This window comes from Ambystoma mexicanum, chromosome 7q, assembly GCF_040938575.1.
Source record: "Ambystoma mexicanum isolate Mex_15411 chromosome 7q, UKY_AmexF1_1, whole genome shotgun sequence".
NCBI classification, from domain to species: Eukaryota; Metazoa; Chordata; class Amphibia; order Caudata; family Ambystomatidae; genus Ambystoma; species Ambystoma mexicanum.
This window is the reverse complement of record NC_090941.1, coordinates 797,647,401-797,667,222: the sequence shown is the minus strand read 5'-3', so window position 1 is coordinate 797,667,222 and position 19,822 is coordinate 797,647,401. Positions and strand designations below refer to the sequence as shown.

The window sequence follows — 19,822 nt, the reverse complement described above, 5'->3', positions numbered from 1 at the left end:
CTTTAAGTCACTCGGCAGAGGAGGCTCTTTCATTTCACAAAATGGATGCCTCCTAGTGCTTAACATTTCTGACTTTGAGCCTCATTTCCTTAAAATTTTACATAGGAACTTCCTTTAAAAATATTTTTTATGTATATTTTTAAATAAGGCCCATCTTTTTAAACAATACTATTTTTGAGGGGACTACCTCTTGAGGAGTCCAGTTCAAACCCACTTGTGGAAAGCAGTGACAGCTTAAAGCCTCCAGTACCAGCAATTCACAGAGCCGACTCACAGTAAACAACATATGATAGATCTTACGATCTCGGCCCCTGTCCTCATCAAAGTTCGTTCTCACATTCCACTCATATAGTCAGACAGTAGGTTGACATTGCATTTCTGCTTCTTCTCTGTCTCCTAAGTCTCTGGCTGGATTACTTTAGTTTTTGTTTGTGGCAATTGAATTTCATGGCGCTTAGAAGCTGCAGGAATCTGCCATGAAGTGCTACATAAGGACACAAATTATTATTATGTCAAGGGTTTTTTCTGCATAAAATATTAGTTTATGGAATGAAGTTGTCTGTAATGAGAGAACATGTCCCTAGTGCGAACATATTGTTTCCCACCCATTTGCAGATATTTATTACATTTCAATCTTGGTGCGTGTAGCAGCTATTCTTATATTGTTTTTAAAAAAAGACAAAAATACACATGGTCACATGTGAGTTTTTTATTGGGCGGCATCATCCAAGTCAATGTAACCCAACAGTATCTTGTTTTAGTATGACATTGACTTATGATAGAGCAGGTGTAATTGCTCCCAAATTATTTTATGAAGTGAATGTATATTTTTTTCAACCATGCTGTAGATCGGGAGTCTTCATTGGTGTTCGTGTGGGTTTCCATTGGTGTTCGCATGAGTCTTCAATGATGTTTGATGACAGTGAAAGAAAATTCACTACCACCTCCTTCCTGGGTAGAGAGTAAGAGAGAGGGTAAAACAGTGATAGCAAGTGAAATATGGTGAGAAGAGTCACAGGCAAAGAGTGGGTAAGAGGGAATGAGAGACAGTGTGAGAAGGAGCAAAATAGAGCAAAAGACAGTAAGAGACAGAGAGGGAGAGAGAGATTTGCACAGAGGAAAAAAGGAGGATAAATCGAGATGGAGAAGATCATGTAATGAATACCACAACATTGATGGCTATCCTTGCATGTGAGATCAAAGTTGCATTTTTGGAATACACATCAAATATGTTTTCAAGATAACAAATACATACAAAGATAATGTCCAATCAGGTGCCTTCCTTTTGTCTTTTCAGAACTGTGGCCTAAGGTTGTCAAGAGATGTTCTTAGTTATTGTGAAGAATTCTCTGAACATAAGATATGGAAGAGCTGTGAAGGCTTGTTCTTTGTAGACATGAGCTTCCGCAGAAACTTAGTGATTCACAAAAAGGCAATTCAATTACTATCTTAACGATTTCTCTGGTTAAACTTTTGTGTGGTGTAGGCTAGTGGTTGTAAAGACACATTTACCCAGCTTTTTTCTTTTTTGTGTGTGTTATTCACTGTAATGTACAGTGGCATATAGACAGGCATATTGCACATTGTGGGTAATATGAGTGGTGACTGCAGGCTCTGCACTGCAGACAGTGGCAGTGGGTTCTATGTATCTCTTTTACAAGCCCTCTTCAGAAGTAATATTATTCTGGACCCTACATCTAGTGTCTAATTGCTGTCCCAGATTCCTTCCTGGAATGGTAGAAACGTTAAGAGACCTAGAGCTTGAATGTGTGTAACTTTCATTAATATGTTTAGAAACTAGCAGGGCCTCAGCCCTTCATACTTCCAAAACTGATCAATTGGACATTATTAAGTTGGGAAATAATACATCCATTATTGCAGTGTTTAGTAGTGAGGGAAATCCAGCAACTAGCACTATTAGAGCATGTTTTTTTTTTCTCTTAAGACAATCGGAAAGTGCGAAATCCTGGCTCTAATTGCATTTAGTGCACCTCTGGGGCAGTGTGTGCTATGGCGATTGGCCCGTCTGCAAGATGTATGAACCAGTATAGGTCACAGATTGCTCAAAGCATTATAGCAGCACACACTGTTGAGCCGTAGGAAGAACTCTCAGCTCAGTGCTCTCGCACTTCATGGGAGTGCCATTCTGAGAGCAGCTCTGCCGCCCACCTGTCACCTTTATCACCCGGGCCACACCCGACAGACTCTGCCTGGGCAATTAAAATCCCTGCCCCAACCCCATCCCTTCTCTTTACCTTCAGGTTAATGGTCTCCGCCCACAGTCTCTACCATCTTCAATGGGCCTCAACTGACAGATGCAGGCCCGCCTCTTCTCCTCATTCCGCCCCACCTCACTGCGACTCCATTACTTTGCAGGGCAGCACCCGGCAGACACAACCAGACTGTTTGCCCTACGCCCTCCTCCTCCCTCAGCACATACATGCTCGTTAACACATGTTCATCAGCAATGAGTGGCTAAAAAGATAATTACTTCACCTGCAGGGCAAAAACCTGAAAATGTTAAATTACATTATTATATTTTCTTTGTTAATTTAGGCAACAAAGGGTGCACTAATAGCTTTATATACCACAATATGTATAGCTATTCTTGCATTTTAGATCAAAGTTGCATGTTTGGACAACACATCAAATATGTTTTCAAGATAACAAATACATACACAGATAATGTCCAATAAGGTGACTTCGTTTTGTCTCGAGGATCCATAGCCAAAGGTTATCAAGACATGCTCTTAGTTATTGTGAAGTCTCTGAAAGGGCCATACTGGGAGCTATGTGCTCATACACATCCTAAAATGCCCTTGTTGCGCTAGGGGTTTTAACTTTATTTTCAGGGCCAATGCCTCCTGGTACTGCCCTTGGGATAGGCCTTTAAGGCTCAATCATAAGCTTTGGAATGTTCATTTGGCATTCTATGTGGAGGCTTTAAGAACTGATAGAGCCTACATATTGTTCAACATGTCACATTCCAAGCCAACCGACAGCATGGCATGCACCTGAAGCCAATATCCTGTGACCTACACGTAAGATTCTTCTACCGTCAACAGGTCCTGCCTATGTTCTGGCAGTCAATTGCCCACAATTGGGCAGTCAGATTTAGAATTTAACAACAGGCCCCTGCTAATGCTAATACGAAAATCTGAACAAGCCTTGCCACCAGGAATTACCAAACGCTAATAGCCCTGTTATATTGCACTATAATGGAATAACACATAAAATAGCAATGTGGGCCATAATAGATGTATATACTCCATCCTCAGGGCCTCCTGGATGGTATGAGCCATACATCTCAGTACATGCCCTTGCTGCCCTTTAGCCTTTAACTCGGGGTTCAGGACCCAACACCCAGTAAGGCACTCAGGCAGGGTCTATAGAGCTTATGTAGAAGCCTGCACTCAATGCTTCTTCTTTATTCTTGTCAATGTGTCCAGCTCCCCAGCCCTTTAGCCAATTAGCAAGCTCAGAATGTTATAAACGCTGGAAAGGCTGCGTTCCAAGCTTCTCTTTGTCATGCAAATAAACCCGACAAAATAATCTAAAATGTAACAAATCCTCAGAACACAACAAGCAACATTTTTCTGCTGAAGAGACAGACCATACTGCAGTTATTGCTCTTAGATGAAAGCTCGTAGTTAGGCAGCAATCATCAATCCATAGTAGATTCTTTTTTTTTTTTGCATTTTTAAAGCGCTCATACAGCCCGTGGGCATCGAGGCGCTGTTACAGAAATGTTTTTTTTTAGATGTGTAATTGCTTTGTTTGTCTTAGTTGCTATTTATGAGAGGTTTTTAAGCGCGGACCCGGGGATCGAACCTGTGTTGCTTCTGTCGTTTTAGCTTCCAAGGCGAACACGTTGCCACTGAGCTATCCTCCTAAAATATCTTGTATCATGTTATTTGTTAATACAAAGAATTTACGATTAACAGATTTTAAAAGCTCATTACTCTTTCTACTTGCTATTGTCCAATACGTCAGATATACTTTAAGATATTTGTGCGCAGTCTAATTCAGTATAGGTGGAGGGAGAAAGTATGTCTGGGCATTTATTTCTCTTAGGAGCGCATTAACATATTTGAGGCATGGGATCCATAAGGCAACCCTTTTAGATAAAATATGAATAATAATAGACTCTTTCAGGGCTGCAACATATTTGCACCAATGAAGTATGGAAGTATGGGATCGAGTAATATCTCATCGTCTGGATATGTCAGGCCCAACTCAGCATGTGCTCATAATTGGAGGCAGAACCTGGAAGTCCTAACAATTTCTTTACAACATCGCTCTTCACTATTTGTAATAAATACACATTCTTAAACCCCCATAGAGTGGACCCAAATGCTGCTACTGCTTTTGATTCCATTGCATAGACCTTAAGGATCATATCCAGAGGTTGCGCTGTCCAATGTCTGTTTCATCCTTGGGACTGGTTTTTCAATATGGCAACCTCCTGTTAGATAGTGTCAAAACTAAAGCCCAGGTAATCCAACTCAAAATCTTGCGGGATACCTCAATTATTGCTATACTTTTTGGGCATATTAATATGTTTTCTCACCGAACAACAAACTAGCATCGCAGACATTCTAGTATTTATGGGCAGGTCTAAATCATTCAGGAATTGTACGTATTCAGAGATCAAGAGTTGCAGTGCACTTGGGGTTCACGCTATGAGGACCGTGTGGCATGTGTAAGCCAGGACCAGTAATGCATTATTGCTGATCCTGGGAACATTCGCACCAACTCTAACCAAGGCATCATACAGGCCATTCGTGTACAAGGAATACAGCAGTTGGGAGAGAACACAGCCATGTCTTGCACTCGCATCCACTGAGAAATAGGATGTGCAGTGTCCATTATGTCCACTTTGGACAAATGAATCTCTAAGTGGATTTTGATAATTATGTTAACCAAGTATTTTGGGCATCCCATCGACCTGAGCACCTAGCACAATTTTAATCGATTGACTTTATCAAAGGCGATGCTCCGGCCCATAAAGGCCAAGTAAATTGGTTTGCTCTTTATAAAAAAAGACTGCACAGCTACCAGGTAAAGGATCTGTTACCTTTTTTAAAAATAGGATAGATGACTATTAACATTATTATAATTATTATGTATGTGGCAGGCTCTCGCTTACTATGCTTTCTGTTACACTTTTTATTGTCTCAAAGTGGGTAAAGGTTGAAACAAGTCGAATAAGTAATGTTAGATGTGTGAATGTGTGTTTGAGAAATAGTTCTGTATAGCTTCTTCATTTAATCCTGTTCTATATCGTTGTGATTGTGAACCCCCTAATTTAGGGATAGCGTTTATATAGATCAGTGTGTGTGTGTGCGTGTTTGTGTGCATGCAAGAGTGTGTTTGTGAAAGAACCATCTTTGTGCTTGGATGCACATGTAAATTCAGCATTCAAACTTAGTGCCTAGATGCAGCCATAGTCTTCAGAGCTCTTACCCTGCTCTTTCAAAAGGTGAAGTCCAAGGATTAGAACCCAGTCTTTCCTTCAGAAAACCTAGACACAATTGATTAATTAACACCGTAGATGTATTGCCCTGCCCAAACTCTATTGCAGAAAGCATACCGACTGCGTGAAGCCTCCAGGCCTTAACTGTTACTGTGCTGAGCCACAATATAGAGTATGATTGAATGTATGTTCTTGGTGCTTGTCCTCAACCAAGTTCTTTACCACATCCCATTCATTTGATTAGATAATATATAGCTAATATGTTTACATTACTCCCCACAATCCGTTACTCACCCTGTAGCTTGCTCAAACCTATAGATGTTTACGCATGGTCGTGCAGGTTCTCTCCCCTCTAATCTCAGTTTCACCATCCCTGATTCTTTGAATCTTTTCTCTTTCTACTCACACTGCATCTACTCACTGGCTGACTCTTTAGCACCCAAAACCTCCACTCACTGTTGAACCTAAAGCATAGTACTCTTCCAGCAGGCTATCCCAGCCTTTCCTGCCAAACAGTTCATACTGAAGGGCTTGTTCATATTCCCCTCCCTAGTGTAGTGTTCTTTCATGAGGCTCACAAAAGTGACCTTGGTCAGGCGACCAACTGCACCTCCTCGGATATTCCTGTCAAATGATGTTGGCTTAAGGGTCTGTTTTTTCAATCGCATGCACTGGTCTCCCACCAGGTTCAGAGGAGCCCTTTCAGCCCCACAATAAACGTAGCGTTTAGTAATAAGAGGCAGCAGGATTCAGAAGAATGGCCCTGCTGCCTCTGATTCTTACACTAACAACGTAGACACTGTGATTGACAGGAGAGGTGTGATCTCCTATCAGTCAGTCAGTGAGGAGGGGATGCCATCTGGTCCTCTGTGGCTGCGCGGGTGTGTGTGGTGGCTATGAGCAGGTAAGGTATGTATTTTATTATAATGTGTGTACGTATGTATGTGCGCACGTTGGTGTGTTTGTTTTTATGTAAGTGGTTCAATGCTGTGTGAACGCATTTGTAGAAGTATTGTATGGGCGTGTATGTGTGCCAGCCCCACCCCTACATTTCGTGGCGTCTGTAAAGATACTTTACTGTCCATCAAGAGTCAAGCAAACATACATGTTTGCTTCATTCTTGAGTATTGTGCATCAAGGGTAAGTGGCTAGACTGGTCTACATTCAATGTAGGCCAGTCTACCCAAATAATAACATTCATCATATTTGCTTGATAATAGTGTTGTGGAAAATTAATCAGCCTTAGATTGGTAAACGATTTTGGTCAAGGTAGTCTTTCCCCAACTCGTGAAAAATGTTTAGAGAAAGATGACACCTTTAATCTCCTTCAGTTTGGAGCCGGTCATGATACAGAAACTGCCGTTGTGGATGTGGCAGATCATTTATTTTGATTATGCATAGGGCAGTGTTTTTGTCCTTTTTATGTTTTGACATTTCAGCATCCTTGGCATCGTTGACCAAGGATTGTAGGAGGATTATGTATATACTGCAAGTCCGATTCCTTGTAGGAAACGTCAGGGTTTTGTCCTCATCACATTTGTGTTCATTGTTTATATGAGGCCACTAAGTGATATGATCTGCAGACATGGCCGTATGCTGATGTCATGCAGATCTATGTCTCTTTCCAAGGCAACCCAGAGATAACCCTTATAGCTCTAAAAAAAAGCTATCGAACCACAGTGCCAAACATAGTGCAGGCTTTATTTATTGAAGCATGATCCAGGCATTTTGTAAAATCAAATAAATGACTAATATGAATCCCCTGGAATGAAGTGTTACTACAAGACCCTAACACATGATTTGATAGCTAACTCCATGTTGCCCCATTGGGATAAATATTACTTAAGATTCTTTTAAGAAAACTCTTGTTTTATTTGTGGAATTTATTATGTGTGGCTATTTCTTGACACAATATGAATTTTGTTTAGTGTTTCTTGCATAAGATTTAGCAGAAACATGTGCAAGATACCAAACCGCGAGCCCTTGGTACTTAAGTGAGACCTTGTTTTCTTGTTTTTCAGTTTCTGTGTTGAGGTGCTCGTGGGTGTGCAGGTACATTGCTTTGCATGTATGCTCAGAAATGCCCTTCTACAAGGCCAGTGTTTTCCCCACATCCCCTTACATGTATCATGTACAACATGCAGAATTGTAAATACTTCTGTAACTGGTTTACATTTCAGTTAACTCCAACATATAGTGAGGGTGATATCACATATTTAGCTGTCCTTTGCCACCAACGGTTTCCAAGGTGAAAATCTGTTGATTAAATTACAAAAGGTAGAGCACCAACTCATCACTGTGACATTGAGAAATTAATAGTAAAACCGAATCGCACATAATACATGTCTGTAGTGGTTTTGTAGGAAGGAGAATAAGAGTACTCTATAATGGCAATCTCTGTCTACCATGTGATCCTCGCTCGAAGCAGTTTTACACTGCTTTCATCCGCCGGTAGGCGGAACCGCCGGCGGCCAGCACCAAGGCCACACAAAGGCCTGTTCCTGCACCTGTTACGCGCATGGGAGCGCGGCGTGGCCACCCCCCCTGCCCAATTTAAGCCTCCCCGACCGCCTTCTGCAAAGCCCGAGGCAAGATATCGGATCCAAGCATCCTAACATCTCCATTCATACAAGGAGATCCTACTGTAAGTACTTTGCCCCTGTCCTTGTCCAATTACTGAGTTTGCAATGTTACGACTCCTCCTCAGTCGGCCTATTTCAGTACCCCTTTTACTACGTGGACCGTCACTTCAAGGAGTATAATCTCGCATGCCAGTACCGGGCATACTACTGTAGCCATGTTCTCTGAGCCACTATTTTCTGAACGTGCTTCCGGCCACCCTTGAAACTCTCGAACTATAGCATATCACAAGTATATTGTGCCTCTGGGCCACTACTAGGCCACCTTATAACTGTATTGTGCCTTAAGGTTGTTTAGAGACTATTTCAATTGTGTTGTGCCTTAAGGTCTATTTCAGACCACTTCAATTGTGTTGTGCCTTAAGGTCTCTTACAGACCATTCAATTGTGTTGTGCCTTAAGGTCTCTTACAGACCACTTCAATTGTGTTGTGCCTTTTGGTCGCCTACAGGCCATTTCCTGTCCCTGCCAACTAGCTCACAGGGAACCCACTCTGGCAGCCAGCATCACCATCATGCACATCAGCGTGCGCCTTCTATTGCACTACCTCCTTACCACACATCTGTCCCTATTCACTCAACCACCCAAGTCAACCACTCCTACCATTGAGGCTAATAACCTGGCCTGCCCTTACCCACTTGACCTAGCGTCACCCACCATGACCTTGACACCCTCAACGAGTCCTTCAGTAACTACCGTTGACGCTCACCACCCCTGCAACCAGATTAACCAATACCTCAATGACCCAGCCCTCTGGCTCAAACACTTTGCCACAAAACCTACCCCCAACCAACCCTGCCCTCTCACTCTCAGGAACACGAGACTAGGCACCAGATTCCGCATTCGTCCTTCCCGCACCAACACTACCAAGCAAGCCCCACGCACTCCACCCAGCCCACCTTCGCCCACCGCCACTTGCAAAACTAAGACCACAGGGGTTAAATTGCCTGTGTTCAAGTGTGCCCTCATCAATGCTAGATCTCTCACAGCACACGCTCTTGACATAGCCGACCTTATCACCACTGCCGACCTTGACTTCATTGCCATATCTGAAACATGGCTACATGCCGCCTCTGGCCCTTCTCTATCCTTGGCCTTACCGCCTGACTATGGCATCACTCGCTGTGACCGCTCCTCTACCCATACTAGAGGTGGCGGCGTGGCATTCATCCACAAAAACTCCCTTGACCTAAGAGTGGTATCCGAATCCAAACTTGAATCAGCTGAACTGCTGACAATCAAATTACTACTAACACCTAACCAAACGGCCACCCTTCACCTTATCTACAGGCCTCCAGGGCCGGCACCCACCTTTGTCAGTGAAATTTCCACTCTTCTTCTTGACAAAACAAAAAACAACTCCCAAACAATCATCTTAGGTGACTTCAATCTTGGTCGCGGTGACCCTAAGGATCCTGTAGCAACTGATCTGGAATATGCTCTTACCAACCTTGGCCTCACCTTGTACTTACAAGAACCGACCCACATCAAAGGTAGGACCATCGATTGGTTAGCCGGTTCCAACTGCAACATCCAGGTTCTCAATAACTCCCCTTGCTTATGGTCGGACCATCACATCATAACATTTAACATTGAAGCTACCCCGCGAGCCCTAACACCCATAGCCCCAGCCCTCCCCACCCGTAATAAAAAAAAACATAACAAGAGAACAACTCCTCCCACTGCTACTCCCCTCTCTTAATGCGGCGACCAACGCCTGTTCTGATCCCACCTCCCTAGCAGACATCTACAACCAAACGATGCTCACGGCCATTGACACCATAGCACCAATTAAAACCAGGAAGGCTAAACCACGAGCACATCTCAACTTATGGTTCACTCCACAGCTAAGAATCCTCCGCAAAGCCAAACGCTGCGCGGAAAACCGTTGGAAAAGCCACCCTTCTGATGAGCATAAAGACAGCTTCCTTCTCGCCTCCCTCACTTATAAAGACGCCATCATCACTGCTAAAAAAGAATCGCTTAATAATCGTATCATGCAAGCCGACTCTAATTCCAAGGAACTCTTTAGAGTCCTAAAAGAGCTCGAAACCCCAGTCTCCACGCCAGACACTTGCACGAAAGACAGCAAATGGTGTGCTAACATTCAAGCAGCCCTTCTAAACAAAATCTCTACGCTCCAATCTAAAATAAATGAAAAACAGGACTGCCTGAGGCGGGACAACCGCTCATTCTCCCCCACTAGGCCCAACTTCTCCAACTCTGCCAACATCAAACCTTTCACCTTCGCACCCCTCACTGTCACCGAAGTAGAAAGCATCATCCTCAGGATGAAACCTTCCAACTGCCAAGGTGACCCGTGCCCAGCCCCCATCATTAAGGACTCCGCCCATGACCTAGCCCCATTCATTACAACCTTCATTAACTCATCCTTTGAAACAGGTATTGTCCCGGACAACCTTAAAGACGCCTGGGTGATCCCGCTACTAAAAAAACCGTCCCTTGACCCAAGCATACCCACGAACTTCCGACCCATCACTACAGTACCATTTCTGCTGAAGATACTGGACCGGGCAGCTTATCTGCAGATCCAAAACTACCTTGAATCTAACAATCTGTTAGGTCTACGACAATCCGGATTTCGGCCCAGACATGGGACCGAAACGGCTTTACTAGACCTAAAAACCCAGATCGAAGTCCTGAAGGACAAGGGCAAATTAGCTATGCTATTACTCCTCGACCTCTCCGCCGCATTTGATTTGGTTAACCACCAGATCCTTTGCAGGCACCTCCACTCTGCTGCCAACTTCTCTCCCTCCGCAGCGGCCTGGATCAAATCCTTCCTGAGCAACAGATCTATGAGGGTCTTTGCACCCTCCGCTGCCGCAGCTCCCTCCCCTATTCATTGCGGTGTTCCTCAGGGTTCTTGCGTGTCACCTACTCTTTACAATATCTTCACGAAACCACTCTTTGATGTGCTTGATTACTTGGGTGTCTCCTACACCAACTATGCGGACGACACCCAGATACTCATTCCCATTTCTGGTGATTATCTTGCTGACACCAAGGCCCTCAATGACGTCTACTTGGTCATCCAAGCCTGGATGGCCCAGCACCAGCTATGTCTGAATGACGATAAGACGGAGCTACTTATCCTGGGTACTTCACAACGCCTTAGCAAACTTGAGCCATCCTATCAGTCATTCATCATAGACGGCAACTCCATACAAGTCTCGAAAGACACCAAAACACTAGGCTTTTACCTAGATTCCCCCTTATCCTTGTCAAGACAAACTAATGCAGTCAGGTCCACCTCCGCCTACACGTGCAAACTCATTTCAGCCTGTAGACCTTTCCTCACCACCCACAATAGCGTCACACTAGCGAGAACACTTATCATGGCAAAAATAGATTACTGCAGTGCTCTATATTTAGGCACTAGCCAAGAAAACCTATCCAAACTCCAAACCACCCAGAACAATGCAATTCGAGCAGCCCTGAACATCCCTCGTAACCACCACATCTCAGAAGCCAGAACTAGCCTTAAGTGGTTACCCGTGAAGCAGAGAATTTCCCTAAAAACGCTTGCCCTCACGCACAAATGCCTAGCCAACAAGGCTCCGATCTATCTCTGCAGTTGGCTTTCGCGCCACTCCACTTCCCGGCCACTAAGAACTGCCCAGACTCACTGCCTTACTATCCCCAGGTTTAAGCTCCAAAAAGCCGGAGGCACCAGCTTCCCTGTCCTAGCCTCCAAACTTTGGAATACCCTCCCCGCTGCCATTAGAGCTGAAGACTCATTCAACACCTTCAAGAATAAAACCAAATCCTGGCTCTTTGACCAGCAATAGTTGTGTCAGACATTTGTCCTGCTTACCCAGCCCGCCTGTTCCCTTACATGATTTCCGGGCTGCTACCCTCCCAACTACCTCAGGGATACTTCCTCTGCTGAGCCTAGGGATATACCCTGTGTAATATTTGTAATTATTAAGTTTGTTTTTTGCTGTTTTGACACACTTTTATTGTAATTTATATCCCTGTATGTTCCTTTCTTGCAACCTTGTACAAATTGCGCCCTGATGCCCCTGGGCCTGTGGGTTTGCGCGTTATAAATAAACAAATACAAATACAAATATATATTCTTCTGAATGTTTACTTTCATTTTATCACTAGTAGCCTCAGTAATTACAGTAGCAAACCAGTGTCCCAGCAAGACAATCTAATAGGGCTGGTGTTGCAAAGAAAAGATTGCTTATGATCCTTTTATTGATGGAGACTTTGGAACCCAAAGCTACTTTAATATATGGCTTGCTCATGTCAAACAAATTGATGTTGCCCAAATTGGTTGTCTTTTCAAAGGTCAAAGCAAACAAGAAACTGTGCATCCTTTTCTTTACTCTCCGTATTGATGAAATTGAAAGGCATACCATATCAGGAAATGACCACCTACAAGCTCAAGTAGGTGGGCGAAAAATATGCTTCCACCCAACTAATTTAGTGTGTTATTACAATGAGAGTGGTGTCATACTATAGGACCCGGATGCAAGTACTGTCAGAGGGTTTGCTTGGGAACAAGAAGTATGCCAAGAACAAAGGCTCAAGTTCAACATCTTTTATTAGGAGTATGATTACAAAAGGAGTAACGTATAGCAAACATAGGATTCTTCCCATAATAAATGGACAGAGTGGCTCTCCTCCTTGGTTTATCTGGCTCTCCTCTCCTCCCTAGAAGAACTCACAATGTCCTCCCAGAATCTCTGAGGTCTGTGGATCTTGAGCCTCTTAAATATCCTTCCCAGTCCCTGCTTTCCTGAAAGGGGTTTTGTAACACCTTTGCAGTTCCTCTGCAAGTTGTGGCTTTCAGAGTGTACCAAACTCTTCTTCTGGTTACTCTATAGCTGCCACCATTTGTAGACAATTCCCCAAGACTCACTTTGATGCACAGTGATGACACTTGGGGCAGTGTGAGTAGCCGAAAGGAAAAAACGGAGAGTCCTCTTTTGTGGTCTGGCTTGCCTGGGGCCCCTCAGGCTTCTTCTACCCGTGAGTCTCTTGTCCTGTTGTAGCCTCCCTGGCTCACTCCCATTCCTCCTGCCACCATCGGATCCTGTTTGATGTCTGCCTGGCCCTTTGGGACCTTTAAGTCTTGGCTGAATTGGAAGCTTCTCTTCTCCTTCTCCTTGGTCCCACACTCACTACCTGATTGTCCTAACGACTCATCTGTACAGCCTTCAGGTCCTGATGTTACCCTGCACATCTCTCTTGATCTCATTAAGGGATGACCTTGCAAATATGTTATTGTTTGCAGATATTGACCATGAACAAAATGTTTACAACTCTTTAAATAAACGATTTCTATGTAAAGTTAGCTGCAAGTGTGCTCAAAAGCCCTGCTTTTTAACACTCTGCAGGCAACCATTTTGTAGAGACAGTGTGTTTAAAATATCACTGCCTTGGCCACAATAATCAAGCAGGAGCCCCCTCCATGTTGCTCGTGCTAGTTACTGCTGCTAGGGCAGTGAATTCTAAAACACGTTCAGTCCTGTGGATTCAATCCTAAAACAAGCAAACAGAATAATGTCATTCCGCTGAAAAAGGTGTATTTGCTTTATTAGCCCCTGGGGCGGGAGAAACAACCAATCAGTTGGCTCGGATCATGGGCTGAATCCGACGTTCTCAGCCCGCATACCAAGCAGCCAGATTGCTGCTTACCCCACCCTGCCATCTTCTCCCAATGTCCCCTTCCCTTCAGGTGTCTGGTCCCTTGCCATCCCTCAGCCGCACTTACCTGATTCATTCGGCGGCGGCTCACCCACCGCCACTGCTGCTACTGCTGGCCACCATGGAAATGTAAGGGGTGCTCCGTATGGAGCCTCGCCTTCCAGATCTATGGTGGCCATCTTATGTAAGTATTTTGTTGGAATGAATGGGACACCGCGAGGCGTCCTGTTCATTCAAACAAAATACATTGCAGTTAGCAGCCCGGTTTTCCAGATTTAAAACCTGGTATGCTAATAACAATAAGCACCCATTCGGGGGAGCTTCTCTGGTTGGTTTCAGCAGAGAGGCCCAGTGTTGAGGCCCTCACTTAGTTTAGGCCTATAACTTGGGCCCCGGGCCATTGCCAGCTGATGAAGCCCCCGAACGGGTGCTTACTGCTTAATTTCGTACCGTATAATGCGCCTGTTCACAAGAAATACTTGTGTACAGGCGCATTATAAATGCCATATCATATCATATCATATCATATCATATCATATCAAGTAGTACAGAATGTATAGGCCTGCGCAATCCCATGAATGCTTGAACACATCCTGTTTATTCAGTTAACTATCGTGCTCTGCCTCTTTCACTTGATGTCACAACCTCTAAATGACCCACTTGTCCTCTTGGTACTATCACTTCCCAGTCGCTAACTCCTCTCCTTGCTATAACCACTTTAAAAAACCTATTTATCACTCTAGTCACCTGTATCATGGTCAGCTCATAATGTCATCAACTCCTCCTGCCTCCTCTGTCCGACCATCTCTTCCTGGGGATTGCCCTCACTTCCTAATGTTGTCACCTCCTCTGCACCATCCTTCCTAATACTACCCTATTCTCCTGATGCTGTTAACCCCTCCTGAATAACATCCTCATCTCCTCCTGCACCCTTGAGCATGCACCTCCTTCCTTAGTCTCTTAGCTCTTACCATCTCATCCTATTCTCTGCTGCTACCACCTTTCCAGCCTCCTCTCTCTCTCTCCAGCCGCTGCTTTCCTCAACTCTCTTCAGTCTCTCGCCACTGCCACAATCAAGCCTCCTGCTTTTCCAACCCACACTGGTTAACTCAGAGCACTGATTTTTTTATACTGTTCTCCATCATCCCCCTGGATTGGGCGTCTGGTATGCGTCTGCACCTGTGTCTTCTAATTGGGACAGGGTTTGGATTATCTGCTGTTCTTGGTTGCACCGTCTTCCAATTCGGCTTTAAGGGGCTAAATCAAGCCTTCATCTGGACTGTCAGCCATCTTGGATTGCACTCCCCCATCTTCAGTGCTATCTGTGCAGGACCCAGTCCTCCTAGTACTGCAGCATGTGAGTTATCTTTCAAGAACGTTCTTGGTAAGGTGTTCAATTTCCCTGCAGTGTTAGAAAGTGTGAGTTTGTGATACATGTGTAACTATGCTCGATAGACAAAGGATTATTATTTTTGACTCACTGTATCAGGTGTGTGCTCCTGGAACTCAAATGGGGTGAAACCAGCAGTCAGAAACCTGCAAACTTGCACATTGTATTGAGTGTGGATCTCTGAGGTTTATGTAGCATTTCAATGGGGCTTAGAATTGACTCCTCTATTATTGGGTAAATTGTAACAGATCACATATTGATATTGCAAGTGAAGGAAAGTGACTTCCCTTGAAGGGAATCATGTGTTTCTCCTTGCTAGGGCTCTGGGTCTGCCTGGAGAGAGCGTCAGTGTCTCCCAGTTGGCCATGGTCATGTTTATTGTGGCATCCCTGGGTTGCACTGTTATGGCTCTCGGAAGAAACAAACTGCAACCTTGTCTGGACTGGCCTTCAGTGGGCAGCACTTCACATCATGACTCTTGTTCGAAGTGAATGTCAGCCCTATATCCTCAGGGCCATATCCAGCAGGCCAGCCACATCAGCATCCCACCCATCTGAGGCTTACCAAGTACGAGCCGACCCGCATCCCACCCATCTGAGGCTTACCAAGTACGAGCCGACCCGCTTGCTTTTGTACACGGTGCAGCCATTATTAGGTGACGCTCCTGTGTAATTTGCAAATTACAAGCCCCATTTTTACTCCAGTACCCGAGTCATCCCACCGCCTGAGCCCCAGTGAAGATCAGCACTGAAAAAGGCAAAGCCTGTGTTGCACTGATCCCCCATCGCTGCCCATTCTGCCTCCATACCATCAGTCTCTGAAAAATACAAATAAAAAACATGAAGCGACAGTGTGATTGATCCATTATTTGACTGTTCATTTGCTATTGACCTACTGAACCTATATGTTTTTCTGCCTTTACTTTACTGCCTTTCACCAACCAACAATTACCTACAGTTGGTGACCTCTATCCCCCCGCGTTTTTAAATGTAATTTGGCTGCCTATTGCTCCCTAGTGTTCCCTAAATGTTTAAGTTGCATCAGTCTGCCTATGCCCCTGTATCCCCCCACAATTTACATTGCATCACTGTGACTCAAACTTCATGTTTAAATTGCTTTTGGCTAACCTAGCATTGTAATCTAACTGCACTTTCTAAATTGCTTTTGGCTAACCTAGCATTGTAATCTAACTGCACTTTCTAAATTGCTTTTGGCTAACCTAGCATTGTAATCTAACTGCACTTTCTAAATTGCTTTTGGCTAACCTAGCATTGTAATCTAACTGCACTTTCTAAATTGCTTTTGGCTAACCTAGCATTGTAATCTAACTGCACTTTCTAAATTGCTTTTGCCTACTGATGACCCGGTATTTGTTCACCTTTGACCTAGTAGGGTAACTTCATTTTTACACTGCATTTGGCTGCCTGTGGGCCTCAATACCTCACTGGAGTTCAGGGAATGTGTAGACCAATCCCTCACTTGGATTTCCTCGCCTGGTCCGCCAAGCAGGATTTAATTGCTTAACTTCTTTAGCACTTACCCATGGGGTACATACGAGTTGGATTGCCCCCGCACCCTTACGTGGACCTTCCTTTTTAGTTCTCCTGATGACCACCACTATAACACTCAGCGAGTCACAACACTTTTCCAACTGTTTCATCATCTACATCCAAATAGCATCAATACCAAAAGCAGTAAATGAAAGTTTACAAAACAAGTGCTTCAGGAAAACCCTAACACTTCATGTCAACGACATTCACCTACATACTCAGCACATGGACAAACAGCTGATCAGTCTCTACACAAAAATAAACTCTCAAACATGATGGCTTCAGAGGTGAATTTCACTTTTTCAATGTCTTACACAAAAAGGCCATGAAATACATGAACAACAATAAAACCAACATGTTCCTTGCTGAATATGCCAGCCTGTTAGAACAGTCCTCTACCATCCCTAACATTGTCAAAAATGCCCCTCGCCCATTCATCCCAGCACCAGGTCTTCCATCATACACAATAGGGCCTTGCCCCGGAAAAGCAATGAATGCAATCTGAACAAACCATCGGATTCTGTAGGATCGGTAACCACTATTCCCCAACCAAACAGACAAAAACAATCCTTCACACAGTTACCAGAATCAATACTAACTTGGCCCTTAATGCCATTAGCACTATCAGGGCCCTGAAATAATGCAATGCTATTATAATTGGCACCATAATTGCCTGATCAGCCACAAAAAAATCCTGCAATTATTCATGTTTTTTATCAAGGATCACCAAATCTATTTTGTAACTGTCACAGAGACGAGGTTCATGGATAGCTTTACCGACACCCTCAACACTGTATTACCAGACAATAGGCCTCATTACGATTTTGCTGGTGTGGCCAAAAACCACACTGCCGCACTACGGGTTTGGAGGTAAGGCGGTGGACAAATCTCCAGATAGTCCTCTCCCTTCACCAGACACGCTTTCATCTGGAACATTGTATAGCTTAACATGCCCAGTGTGGACCGCACCCCTTATTTCTTTTTACTCTGCTTTCTTAATAACTACCTTGCTATGACTTGCCTTGTTGTCAAGGAGGAATGCATTCTACTCTGTACTGTTCTATGCTTTGTAAATGTACTGCCCTGTTTCCCCTTGTTTTCATCCCCAATTTCATTTGTTTCCTGCTCATGGCTCTTTGAAACAACATTGTCGTTACTTGGTGCATTATAAACTGTGAAGCAAAATAAAATACCAAATACTAGAAATACAGTTGCTGCCATTAATACACGGAGTCTGAATTAGGATATGTGTTTCAGTAGCGTGCCATCTGTGTGTTCCTCATACCCAGGTTAATGTGAATTGACCAAATAATGAATGACGATGGAACGACTCTGGGATACGTCCAGACACTTTACAGCAACCCAAGACCAAAAGGCATCCTTGAGATCCCAAACATTATTTTCAAGAGGACAATTCGAGTAGATCAGACGTGAGATTAACTAACTTCTATTGAAACATGGCACACATACGAAGCATTACAAAATGCATACGTCTGTACCTATAAGGACTACTGATCTCCATATCTTAAAGCTAAATCCCACAGACAAGAAACAATACATGAAGAGCCTGCAGAATGGGGCGAGCACCCTTCTCTGTCCTTACACATACTCATGGAGTAGATCTAATGAAATAAAAGTGCTCCACAAAGCTTCCTCTCTGGAGGGCCGACATGCATTAAAGTCCGAATCTCCAAATTTCTATATCGATCTGAAAGCTTCGATTCTAGGACCAGTATAACGCCCGACACATTTGCAATGTGGTTGCAAAGTAGCAGCCGAATTGTGCGCTAAGACTGCGTTCCTTTTACATAGCAGTGGCAACTGCAAGTAGGTTTTAAGGTAAAGGGCACTTGCAATCCTAACAATAAAAGAAGGCGCTACAGGACAAAATAGTATAGTGTGTGGAAGGGTTCCAGAGAAAAATAACAACAAGTGATTCCCATCAGAGAGTCTTGTTGGTGCAAAGCAAAATAGGATCCAGAGAGAAAGTGAGGACATCTGTACCCATTCAAAACTGAAATATTGTTAAAACGAGATGTGAAGCGATAGGTGATGAGATTGTGTAAAGAGTGCTGTTATGTTGGTGTTAAACATCAGGTGTACTGAATGGATATTTTAATTGTAGCTACCGAAATGTGTATGTGCTTTGGGTGCTCTGGTGCCTTAATTAAAGTTTTCCGGACGTCGGACGTCGGAAGAAAAGTGACTTCGGTAAGGATTCCTTCCTGTCAATCTGTGTGGAAGGCTGCTTTTGGAATCTCGCCTTCGCTGCTTTTTGTAAACTTGAAATGAGCTGCGGTATGTGAAGAATTGTGGGGACCTTTAATGAACTCTATGGGTGATAATGGATTGGAGTGTGGAGTGGAATTTATAGTAATAAGGTATGGAGGGTTTAGGGGGTCGGGGGTGTATTTGTCCTGTCTTTCGTCTTGTTATGTCCTTGTCGTATGTGTATTTTAGGGTTATGCTTATGGTTATATTCTAAGTTAGGTTTTGATCTACGGGTGGGTTGTTGAACACTGTTGGATATATTATTTGATCCTGTTTTACGATTTTGGAATTGTTGATAATCCAAAAACATACTTTATGGTTATTGTTATGTTTTGATGATTTGTTGCAAACCAAGAAATATAGTGTTTAAAAAAAAAAGAAATGAGCTGCAGTTAGATTTCGGCGTACGGCTTACCGAGTGCGGGCAGTTTGTACTGGCACATCTACACTGCTTTATCCCGCGTGTATGTTTCTTTAAGGCTTTTTAAGAAATTGACGGATAAGCGCAAAGTACTGCCCAGGGGAGTTGCTAGGTCTGGAAAAGACCTGGGGCTAAGCTGATGTTGGTACTGTCGGGACTGGGGGCTAGCTAGTCTTTTGGCTGTAGCTCCTGAGATTCTATCCGGGTGTACAACCAAAAGATCAGGGGCTACGCCCCTGGTGCTGCCCAAGTGTTTGGTGTTCGGTGCTCTGTGCTTGGTGTACAGAGGTCGGCGGGAGGTTTTCTCTCTGACTGAGGTAAGAAGAATCACTGCTATTAAAGCATCGTCCCATGTTTGAACGGATCAATAAACGTAAGCAGACCATTCATGTA

The 19,822-nt window shown here is 43.9% G+C and overlaps 1 protein-coding gene across 1 annotated transcript in view; it reads right to left on the bottom strand.

Annotated features, from left to right (window-relative positions):
• Positions 1 to 694: 694 nt before the first annotated feature.
• The window catches only part of MMP7 (matrix metallopeptidase 7), an 85,374-nt gene continuing 66,246 nt past the window's right edge, over positions 695 to 19,822 (bottom strand). Inside the window, exon 6 of the mRNA XM_069639054.1 lies at positions 695 to 951. Coding sequence (XP_069495155.1) covers positions 938 to 951 — 14 coding nt within the window. The 3' untranslated portion in view covers positions 695 to 937. The remainder of the gene's footprint in view (positions 952 to 19,822) is intronic.